Below are 12,383 nucleotides of genomic sequence, written 5' to 3'. Positions count from 1 at the left end.
AGCAGGTCATTGTGGAGAAAGTATGCTGCACCACCTACTAGAGCGGTTTGATTGGCGGAGTTTAACACCTTGGTTAGCAAAGACTTTAACAAGGGATCAGACTGTTGCAACATGGTCATATTCTCTGGTATTTCCCACTTTACATTTGACAAAGCATTGCCAGGCATTTCACCAGGTACAGGTGACCAAGCGTGTTTCTCTAAACGCCGTTGCCGACGTGTTTTCCTTGGTGCTTTTGTTCCAGCACTGCACAGACTACCACATAAGTCTGGCAGAGGCTGGACACCAGGATTTGCTTGGGCTTTTGCCTGTGATCGTGTCACTACGAAACAAGAAACATGCATGTTCTGTCCTGACAAGGGTTCACAGACATGTTTAGTACTGCTAAGGAGATCATATAGAATAGGCAAATCCCTCCCCAACAGCATCTCAACAGGTAAACTTTCAATTACCCCCACGTTTAACAGATACCTTTGGCCTTCTACATCAACTGTAAGCTCTACCTGTGGTTCTGGCTTGCAATCACCATGTACACATAACACATCTGTCTGCTGGTTGTAGTCAATAGCACAAGGCACACAACTTTTCCTAATGAATGACATGGAGCTTCCAGAGTCAAGGAGAGCAGTTATCATTTTACCATTAACTTTTACCGGGATCACTTTACACCCTCCTTCCCTGTCTTGACAGTCAATCTCCTCACCCTTTCTGGGCACATAACACAGTCCTGTCAGTTTTGGCTTCTTCAGGGGGCAATCTGACACTTTGTGTCCCTGCTGCTGACAATGATAACATACAAAAGGTTTAGTCCCTGACTGAGCAGAGGGTCCCCTGTCATATGCCCCCCGGTTACCTTGACCAACCTTTGGAAAGTTGTCCCTCTGGTGGTTCCAGTCCCTGGTTTCATCCCGCGTTGGTCGTGATGTCGCCCCCTTTCTGGCGTTCAGGAACTGCATGGCCAACTTGGATGCTATAAGACCATCCTCCGGTTCATGTTCTTTTACCCACGTACGAGTATCTGGAGGAAGCACCTGCAGCAGCTGCTCCAGGATGATAGTCTCCCCCATCTGTTCTTTACTCTTCTGCTCCGGTCGCATCCAGCGACGATAGAGCCCTTTCAACCGGTGGTATGATTCTGTCGGTGTCTCCCCCGGTGGCGATGAGGTGGCCCGGAACCGCTGACGATAGGTCTCTGGAGAGATGTCAAATTTGACCAACAGCGCCTTTTCAATGTCTTCACCATTTTGATAAACTGGCATTTTTGGCTCCTTACGATGAACTGCCGCTACACCCCCAGAAGGATTACCAAATCTATCAGGAGAAGACATCAATGAAGGCCCAACGTCAACGTGTGGACCCCCCCGGTAGCGATGTACAGGCTGCTGGGAGGCCTCAACTGAGACCCGCAGGCCCCTGAGCTCCTCCTGTAGGATATCATCTCTCCTCTGCTGAGCCGCTATGAAGTCCCTGACAATATTTACAATGTCAACGGTTGAGGAACCCACTCCTGGAGATGGCCCAGGTTGCCGCTGCTGGATTTTCGGTTTTGCACCTTGGGTTTCAACACTAATTGATAGTCCTTCTTCCTCTGACGTCACAGCTGTGTCCCATTCCTCATCCTTCTTCAAAAAAAGTTTTCGCTCAGAGCGTAGTCCAGTTTGTGTTTTAACAACACGTCCCTTTTTGCGACTGGCCATCCCACTTCTGACACCATATGTTATAAAAAGGTTCGATGAAAAAACTAGGAATTAAATAAGATGGCTAGAGTCACCAAAAATGTATCCTTAGGTGCTTTTATTAACACCAACATGCTTTAAAAACACAAAGTAACAAGGATTGTACAGGAAGAAATCAAAACTGACAGGACTGTATTATGTGCCCAGAAAGGGTGAGGAGATTGACTGTCAAGACAGGGAAGGAGGGTGTAAAGTGATCCCGGTAAAAGTTAATGGTAAAATGATAACTGCTCTCCTTGACTCTGGAAGCTCCATGTCATTCATTAGGAAAAGTTGTGTGCCTTGTGCTATTGACTACAACCAGCAGACAGATGTGTTATGTGTACATGGTGATTGCAAGCCAGAACCACAGGTAGAGCTTACAGTTGATGTAGAAGGCCAAAGGTATCTGTTAAACGTGGGGGTAATTGAAAGTTTACCTGTTGAGATGCTGTTGGGGAGGGATTTGCCTATTCTATATGATCTCCTTAGCAGTACTAAACATGTCTGTGAACCCTTGTCAGGACAGAACATGCATGTTTCTTGTTTCGTAGTGACACGATCACAGGCAAAAGCCCAAGCAAATCCTGGTGTCCAGCCTCTGCCAGACTTATGTGGTAGTCTGTGCAGTGCTGGAACAAAAGCACCAAGGAAAACACGTCGGCAACGGCGTTTAGAGAAACACGCTTGGTCACCTGTACCTGGTGAAATGCCTGGCAATGCTTTGTCAAATGTAAAGTGGGAAATACCAGAGAATATGACCATGTTGCAACAGTCTGATCCCTTGTTAAAGTCTTTGCTAACCAAGGTGTTAAACTCCGCCAATCAAACCGCTCTAGTAGGTGGTGCAGCATACTTTCTCCACAATGACCTGCTTTATGAGGGGGAAGAGCAAGACGGCAGGAGATTAGTTGTGCCAGGTAGCTGTAGATCCCTAGTACTACACCTTGCACACACACTTCCATGGGCAGGACATCTAGGTCACTATAAGACGTATCTCAGACTTGCCTCTAGGTTCTTTTGGCCTTCAATGTACACTGATGTGCAGAAATATTGTAAAACATGCCCAGAGTGTCAGAAAACTTGTCCTCTCCGCAAATCAAACCGAGCACCCCTCCAAACCATGCCGGTGATAACAACCCCATTCAGGCGGATTGCCATGGACATTGTGGGGCCCCTGGAAAAAAGCTCAACAGGATACCAGTACATTCTTGTGGTATGTGACTATGCTACTCGGTTTCCTGAAGCTTTTCCTCTCCGGTCTATAACCACCCCAAAGTTGATCAGTGCTCTTGTTCAGCTGTTTTCTCGTGTAGGAATCCCTGAGGAAATTCTGACGGACCAGGGAACCAACTTCACATCACGCCTGATGGGTCAACTGCATAAGGAGTTGGGGATAAAAGCTATCAAGACGACTCCTTACCACCCAGAGACTGACGGACTTGTTGAAAGGTTTAACCAAACCCTCAAGAGGATGCTAAAGAAGTTCGTATCTGATACTGGAAAAGACTGGGATAAGTGGTTACCCTTTCTACTCTTTGCCTACAGGGAAGTGCCTCAAGCGTCCACCGGATTTTCCCCGTTCGAGCTACTCTACGGCTGGCCAGTCCAAGGGCCCTTGGATCTGTTGAAACGTAACTGGGAGGAAAAGGTAACAGACAAAAAGGCAGAAGGGCAGGGTATTTTGCAGTATGTCCTCCAGATCAGGGACAGGTTGGATCAGTACCGAGAGGAGGCCAGGCTCAATCTAATGGATGCCCAGAAGACTCAAAAACGATGGTACGACCAGCAAGCACGCAACCGTGAGTTCAAACCAGGTCAAAAGATTGTGTTATTCTTGCCTTCTTCCTCTAGCAAGCTACTGGCCAAATGGCAGGGACCGTTTGAAGTGTTAAGGAAGATGGGGCCTACGACTTATGAGATCTTGCACCCGGAGAAAAGAAAAAAAAAAACAGACTTATCATGTCAATCTCCTTAAAGCATGGGAGGAAAGAAGCAGCCCTCCTCCCATCACCTCACTACTGGCCCGCAGGGTGGTTGAAGAGGATGACTCCGAAGGGGTAGTTGGTGCCTGGAATCAGCAGCCAGCGAAGGTCGATCTCTCCCACCTGGATGGTAAGAAGCCAGTTGACTTGCAAGTTATTTTTGATACCCTTCCCCACTTGTTCACACAGAAACCAGGCCGGACAGGTGTGTTGCAGCATGTAATCCGAGTAAAACCGGGGCAGAACACAGTTCGGCAGGCATGCTACAGAGTACCGGAACGTTTAGTGTGTGTTTTTATAACACACACACCCTCTGATCCCCCTTTTTGAAAAGGGGGACCACCACCCCGGTCTGCCACTCCTTCGGTACTGTTTCCGACTTCCACGCAACGTTGATGAGACGTGTCAACCATGACAGTCCCTCAACACCCAGAGCGGGAGATTGGTGTTGATCCCCCGTCATACTCCAGCTCTGCCTCTAACATAGAGGGCGGAGTTGTCGGGTTCAGGAGTTCCACAAAGTGTTCCTTCCAACGCCCCAACACTCCATCAGTTGAGGTCAACAACGTCCCAGCCTTACTGTACACAGCTTGGATGGTTCCCTGCTTCCCCCTCCTGAGGTGTCGGACAGTTTTCCAGAACAACTTTGGTGCCGCCCGAAAGTCCTTCTCCATGTCTTCTCCAAATTTCTCCCACACCCGCTGCTTTGCCTCGGCCACGGATGAGGCTGCTGCCCTTCGGGCCTGTCGGTACCTTGCAACTGCCTCGGGAGTCCCCCGGGATAACAAATCCCTGAAGGCCTCCTTCTTCAGTCGGACGGCTTCCCTGACCACCGGTGTCCACCAGGAGGTTCGAGGGTTACCGCCCCTTGAGGCACCTAGGACCTTGAGACCACAGCTCCCCACCGCGGCTTCGGCAATAGAGGCTTTGAACACCGACCACTCTGGTTCAATGTCCCCAACCTCCACAGGAATGCCCGAAAAGCTCCGCCGGAGGTGTGAGTTGAAGGCCTCCTGAACTTGGGCCTCCTCCAGACGTTCCCAGTTCACCCGAACTACACGTTTGGGCTTACCAGGTCTATCCAGAGGCTTCCCCCGCCACTCGACCCAACTCACCACCAGATGGTGATCAGTTGACAACTCCGCCCCTCTCTTTACCCGAGTGTCCAAAACATACGGCCTCAGGTCCGATGATACGATAACGAAATCGATCATGGACCTTCTGCCTAGGGTGCTCTGGTACCACGTACACTTATGAGCATCCTTATGTTCGAACATGGTGTTTATTATGGCCAATCCATGACTAGCACAGAAGTCCAGTAACAAACCACCACTCCGGTTCAGATTAGGGGGGCCGTTCCTCCCAATCACGCCCCTCCAAGTGTCTCCATCATTGCCCACATGTGCGTTGAAGTCTCCCAGCAAGACTAAGGAGTCCCCTTCAGGAGCCCCATACAGGACTCTTTCCAGGGTCTCCAAGAAGGCCGAATACTCTGAACTGCTGTTGGGTGCATAAGCACACACAACAGTCAGAGTTTTCCCCCCCATAACCCGCAGGTGTAGGGAGGCGACCCTCTCGTCCACTGGGGTAAACTCCAACAACGAAGCACCTAACCGGGGACTTGTGAGTATCCCCACACCCGCCCGGCGCCTCACACCTTGAGCAACTCCGGAGAAGAATAGAGTCCAACCCCTATCCAGAAGTAAGGTTCCAGAGCCGACGCTGTGCGTAGAGGTGAGCCCAACCAGATCCAACTGGTACCGCTCCACCTCCCGCACAAGCTCCGGCTCCTTCCCCCCCAGAGAGGTGACGTTCCACGTCCCCAAAGCCAGCTTCTGTCGCCCGGGTCTGGTCCGTCGAGACCCTCCGCTTTCACTGCCACCCTTCTGGCAGCGCACCCGACCCCATCGATGTTTCCCGTAGGTGGTGGGCCCGCGGGACGGAGAAGCGGAGGTGTTGCCCACGTTGCCTTTTCGGGCTGGGCCCGGCCGGGCTCCGTGGCAAGCCCGGCCACCAGACGCTCGCCGACGAGTCCTCCTTCTGGGCCTGGCTCCAGAAGGGGACCCCGGGCTTCCTCCGGGCCGGGTATCCTCACTTCCTGTGTCGTCTTTCATGAGGTCTTTTGAACCAATCTTAGTCTGGCCCCTTGCCTGAGACCAATTTGCCATGGGAGACCCTACCAGGAACACAAGGTTCCAGACAACACAGCCCCCAGGTTCATCAGGGCACACAAACCTCTCTACCACGGTAAGGTGCTGGTTCTTCAGAGTTTCATGTGTGTGCATGCAAATAACTAGCAAAGCTGAAGTTCAAAGTAAAGCTGAAGTTTAAAATGCCTTTTGTTTTTTCAGGTATTTGTTCAACAGCAGAAGTATAGTACAGGGTTATTGATAAGTAATACAAATAAACCTGTTATGTACCCTAAATTGTTATTAATATCGCGTTAGGGAAATAAAGTGAACTGTTGATAAGATCTGAATCCAGCCTGTGATCAGCACCTCATGTCACCTTCATTTCAGCGGATATGGTTAAGTTGGTAAAGCCTGAGTTTACTTCCTCTTGTCAAGACAAGCTGTGGTTACAGGACAAAATGTACAACAAACAAGGCTTTTATGCTTTAAAATTCATATTTTGAAGTGCTGATGGGAGTCAGGTCACACCATACACGTTCTCTGTTCACCCAAAGACTAAACATAGAGTATGTGGTTTTAAAATAATAAGAAGAAGCGCATGACATGTTTGACTTCAGGGCATGGACAGTGATACAGAAACAATTCAAACCATCTGCCTTCTCTTTCCTAACCACACTCTTTGTTCTCTCCTCCCTACAAAGGCTGTTTCACACTAGTCAACTTTATTGCTCTTGATATCTGAGTTTATGACCTCAAAGCATTCTACAAGGTGAAAAGCACCTTAGATAGTGCACATAAAAAACAAAGTCGGCCCTAATGGATTCTATTGTACAATTATACTGTTGCATAACAGTTAAATTAAGCTATTAAAGAGGTGCAAAGGGCAGGACACCATAAAAGGCATTTTATCGCTGTAATATTAAACTGCAGTTCAACATTTGAATGATGCAGGCACAGCTATGGCCTTTGCATCTATTCAAACTTGATGATTTATAAAATGCATCATTAATGGCACTGTGCAATCAGCTCAAATGAAATAAAATAACGAATCAGAAAGAGAGTCAGAGGTAATATACCTGAGCTATATCCTGGAAACATACCAATGTGTGGGCCATGTCTGGTCTATCGGTCCAGTCCAAATCTTTATCTGGTGGTTTTTTGTTGGGGTATTTTGTATCCCCTAAAGCTACTGAATTATAGAAGCTATGCTTCTGTTACTGCTATACTCAAATCAAGTCCTGAACAGACTGCAGCACAAAAAATATGTTGATTAAATACATTAAGGATTTTTGTATCTCTTTGAGTGATTGTGTCTCCACTTCCTTTACGGTAAAATGTGGGGTTCCCCAGGAGTCAATACTAGGACTTTTTTTGCTGTGAAATAATTGCCTTGTGTAGACGGAGAGAAAGAATGGAAAGGGCACAAGAGGGGATAACATGAAGCAGAGGGTCATGGGTAATATTCTAACCTGAGCCGCTGCAGTTAGGACTCAGCCTTGGTGTGAAACCTCTACCAGGTGAGCTTACAAGGCAACCCTATTCTAGATTATCTTCTTCAACTGTGTCTTCTTCTTACATTAATGCTACTTGTGTTTTTTACCAAGTACACTTAAATCAAAATGTCAGTGGATTGTATGTAGTTCCTCAGGGTGGTTTTTTAGTGTCCCATCTGTCGATAGATTTGAACAGCTAAGTATTTTGGTTGAGGTTTGGGAAATATGGTTGTGTTAGTTAAATGTTAGTAAAGTTAGATTTTTGCTGTTCATACAGTTCTGAGTCACATGACAGGAAAACTGATTGGGAAGACAAGAAAATGTTCAGTAAACGGATGATCATAAAACACATTGTGTCAGCAGTATGACAGGGTGACATGTATGCCCACTGAACCTCCCACAACTTCCCCACAGAACTTCACGGTGACACAGTAATGACATTTTCCCGTAGACGTAGATGTGTAAACACTGAGTCATGAGTCAAGGATGCAATCACCAAACCCCCCATGTCCCGATATCACGTGATATCACGTGAGCCAATGGAAGAAATGTAACACACCTTAGTGCTCCGGTCCCCTAGTGCAGTGGTTCCCAACCTTTTTTCCCAAGAGCCCCCCCAAATGACTCCTGTTGGAAGTTGCGCCCCCCCCCCCCCACCCACACACACACACACACACACACACACACACACACACACACACACACACACACACACACACACACACACACACACACACACACACACACACACACACACACACACACACACACACACACACACACACACACACACACACACACACACACACACACACACACAAGGGGGGAAGGGGGGGGGAGCAACAGCGGTAATTAAAGTTTAAAAGTCTCAAAAATGCTACAGCTACTGTCACAAACTGGATGAATGTGAAGTATTTTGTTAATGGACGATGAGAGCGTAATTAAGGAGCACTTTGATGGTTATTGGACTCAGGATTAATTCATTTGGATTCCCGCTGTATGAACAAATTAAAGGACGGCGCGGAAGTGGAAACAATTCACAAAGGGATTAAACTGTTTAAAACACATGCTCAAAGTAAGCCGGATTTTGCCGATGTGTTTATGTGGATTCAAATGTCGTAAATAATCTACAAAATGGAGGAGACCGATCTGATCGGAGCAACTGTGACACATAATCCAACTGAAACCGGCATGGACAATGACTATGCTTTAAAAATGCGCTTATCCAGAAAAGCCCGGTTTGGACACTTTACGGACAGAAGAAACATTTCTATTAAAGAAGGAATTATACATTTCTGTCTTTTTATGCCTTTAATAGCTAACTTGAATTGTTATTCAAATTAATTAATCAATTATTTTTTATATTTTATTGTAATGTAGAGACAAGGCTTTTAGTGACAATCATGTATTGCTTTACAATTATATGTAAAATTTAAAAAAAAGTCTAAATATGATATTTGGCCTCAAATCATCTGAGGCCTGGCGCCCCCCCTGCGATCTTTGCGATCCCCCAGGTTGGGAACCACTGCCCTAGTGTACTATGACTGCCTGTGGTCAGATAACAAACACAAAAATACATGTTTATATGCTTTTTCTCAACGAAGTGGGACGCACTGTTAAAATACTTCTGTGGGTTTTGAATCACACAGCTTTCAGTCTTTGTTGTTTGCTGTTATTGAATGATGTTAATGTTCTCCCACTTTTTGTCAGACCTATGTATTTTTATGTTTTAAGTTTACTGCGACATTAAGGGTCATGATATACACTGTGTAAAACAGTTATGTCACATTTAAGAAAGTGCTTGGTTTGTAGACAACTAAACCAAGAATGAAACTGGGAGTGGATGTCTATTGCTGTTTACAAAAGTGGGGAGAGTGTGGGCATACATTTATGGGATTCATTTCATGGTTAAGTGCAGCTTTTAGGAAGAAACACTGCTTATGCCAAACAAGTTGCCTACTTGTGGGAAACAGCAAAGACCACCAACACAAATCTGTAACACAAGATGATTACCCCATAACATAAATGTGAAAAAAACAATTCACTACTGTAAGATCAAGGTCAAGGCTTAATGTCTAGCTTAAACGACTGAGGGTCTTCCTCGTCAATTTTCTCCTGCATAGATTTTTCAAATAAGTCTGAATTTAGATAGATAGACTTTCCATCTATGCACCTGCTTCTTTGAGCATAGGTCACTGCTGCCTGTAAATACGTTTTCTGTGGGAAAGGACACTGTAAGGAGACACAGGGGAGGGACAATAGCATCATTTGGGATTAAAATTAATGTAGAAACCATGGATAACGTTCCTTGACTTGAGGAAAATACATATGTTTACACTTTACTTTTATTTTAAATGTTATGAGGCATTTGTTTAATGTGTATATAAAAACATAACCAGCTTCATTTATCTATGAAAAGTCTTCAATCATTCTGTTTGAACAGAGAAACAGTCAAAGTGAACAGAAACCTTTACACTTAAACATTTACATTGTTCTAAAGCTCTCAACTCATAACAGTAGAGATAGTATCTTCTCTCACCAGCAGGTCAGGCCCTGTTCTTAAGAGTGGACTTTTGTTGCTCGAATAGCTAAAATGGGTCACATGAACTTCTCTTCAATATGACCTAATTTATGCATTTGAAATAAAGGGATGCCAAATCACTATATTTTATGTGAAAAGAAGAAATACAACACTGAACCACACTCTCACTCCCATGCTTCTTTTTTCCCCGAATCTCCAAACTTGACATTAGCACATGTTTGGCTCTTCTTCTAAATATTGACGGCAACAACAACTCTGTTTACATGGGGTTCTTCCCTTGATTGGTCTTTGTTTTACTTACCCATAAAGTCTGACGTCAAAGCCCAGGATGGTCCTTCCTCCCAAGAGACCATCATAAGAGGATGAGCTGTGAGAAGTAAACAAATGGGATTAAGAAAAAGAGAGATAGCTTCTGTGTTCACTTTGTCGGATGAGTTATATAATTTATAGAGTTGGCGTGGAAATAAAATAAAGTTGACCACAAATGAACCTTCTGTGGGATACCAAAGTCAAAAGGATGACATCAAATAAACATGGCTTATTTCATTCTTTGTGCTGTACACAGACCAAGTAAAACTTTATTTTTCCATAAGCTACAGAGGCAATACATGTATAGGTTAACACTGAAAAAGTTTTACGTTCTTAACCTTTTATTCCTCCAAGGAAAGTCCACTTAGAGATAGACAGCCACTCCTAGCTACATAGAACTTTTTCAAAGTCATCTTCTGACAGTGAAGGGAATGATTGTTGTAATGTGCTATCTCACTACCTTAGATTTCCATATCTGTACCACATGGAGCCGTCCCTAAAGTGGGTGACACTGTTTTGTTTGGTTCTGTAGGTGCAGTGTGGCAAATACAATACAATACCTAATGACCTATAAACGTATGACAGGAATACCACCACAACTGCTGTTTCTCCACGGAATTGAGATGTAAACAAAGAAACAAAGGCAAATCTGTCTTTTCTTACTTATAGACTTAAAAGTGGTTTGAAAACAAACTCTGCTGCTCTTCATCATCTATTGTTTACTGCATGCAGGGCAGCTTAACATTGACCCCTAACGTCTCAACCATACCGATGCTCATTGTCTTTCCCTGTAGGGAGTTACACCTCCTCTCAGCAGATCAGATAACTCAAACATGAGCCTATCATGGTGAGGCAACAACAAGTCCGAGACAGGCCGAATCAAATTACACTCACGATAACATTTGCATTTTAGTCATTTAACTGACACCCTTATCCAGGGATATTGGCAGCATGTGCAGAAGTACAGTAAGCTTCAGCTACTATAGTGAGACAGCACTGCAGCAAAGCATGAGTAGGGAGGTCAAAGGTCAGAGAAACAGTGGCCTGGTGAAATGGATGTGAGAAAGGAGTTCATGGAAAAGAGATAAAACTAGAGCAGAGGGAAGAGAGGGAGGAACGTGTTTTATAGTAATCATACTGAATAGACAGTGAGAAAGAAAACGGACATGTTTTCTGCCTAAAACAGTGTAACTCTTTTAACACTTTTCATTTACTGGGAAATTTGAAATGCTCTACATTTATGTGAATTAATTAAAGGTATGCAGGACATGACCATGATGGAGTAAATATTAAGACAATATAATTAAGTAAAATAAACAATACCACAATGTTAAGGCAGATGAAAGCGCCAATTTATCCTATGTACCAACAAACACCAGGGCTGATGTTATCATAGCAACAGCCGCTATCATGAACAGTGAAACAGCAATGACAAATAGTCATTGCACATATGAGGGGGGTTTCTTTCTTTCATTTTTAGATAAGAATTGTTTTACTTTCAGTCTTTCAACTTAACCTCAGTTTAGTTTCAATTTTGTTTCTCTCAGCGATAACTCTTAAAGTTTTGATATTCCTGCTTCAGTTTTTAGATCCTATTTTAGTTTTTAGTTTTCTCACATGCCAGTGAGCCACATACTTTGCTGACAGCTCTGACCACAACATGTGTTTGCTCACATACAGCAGCATCAAAATGCACCCAGGCAGTAATGAGGATTGCTGAGATGATCTTACTTCACAGGCTGTGTTTAGAGGAGGAAGCACACACAAGCTGATACAGGCACTGCTGAACACTAACTTGATGTCAGAATCCCAGCTTTACATTCGAAAGACAATCAGACAAGGGACAACAATCCAGAACTTCAACTGGCACAGATGCATACAGACTGAAATTATAATAATTGGGCTGATTTCAGATATTAATCTTCTTCCTGAAGGAAATAACACATTCACTCTTCAGAAAACGAGGCTCACTTGATACAGTGTAAAGTTTGTTTATTTGTGTTACAGATGCTATTTGGTATTCCAAGATCAGACACTTGACTGAGATCAGAAAAATACTGTTATTCCTTTTAGTTTTCAGAAGCAAAGATCTTCATCTGCTTAGTTGCTTTCGTTCAGCTTACATTTTAAAGTCATCAAAAAGTTATTCTCTACTTTTGCTGGCATTGAATAAACTGCAACCCTACTTTTTCTTCTATATTTCAACA

The 12,383-nt window shown here is 44.5% G+C and overlaps 1 protein-coding gene and 1 long non-coding RNA gene across 3 annotated transcripts in view; one reads left to right on the top strand and one right to left on the bottom strand.

The window, feature by feature from the left end:
• Positions 1-12,383, top strand: part of LOC139433711 (uncharacterized) — a 56,696-nt gene that overhangs the window by 32,244 nt on the left and 12,069 nt on the right. The window lies entirely within an intron of this gene.
• The window catches only part of LOC117445653 (interferon-induced protein 44-like), a 55,974-nt gene that overhangs the window by 40,466 nt on the left and 3,125 nt on the right, over positions 1-12,383 (bottom strand). For both annotated transcript variants that reach the window (XM_071202912.1, XM_071202911.1), the window contains exon 2: positions 10,169-10,234. In XM_071202912.1, coding sequence (XP_071059013.1) covers positions 10,169-10,234 — 66 coding nt within the window. The remainder of the gene's footprint in view (positions 1-10,168; positions 10,235-12,383) is intronic.

The sequence above is a fragment of the Pseudochaenichthys georgianus genome, chromosome 4 (genome assembly GCF_902827115.2).
Source record: "Pseudochaenichthys georgianus chromosome 4, fPseGeo1.2, whole genome shotgun sequence".
In the NCBI taxonomy this organism is placed as follows: domain Eukaryota; kingdom Metazoa; phylum Chordata; class Actinopteri; order Perciformes; family Channichthyidae; genus Pseudochaenichthys; species Pseudochaenichthys georgianus.
Note: the sequence above shows the minus strand (reverse complement) of the source record. Positions and strands in the feature narration are given on the sequence as shown.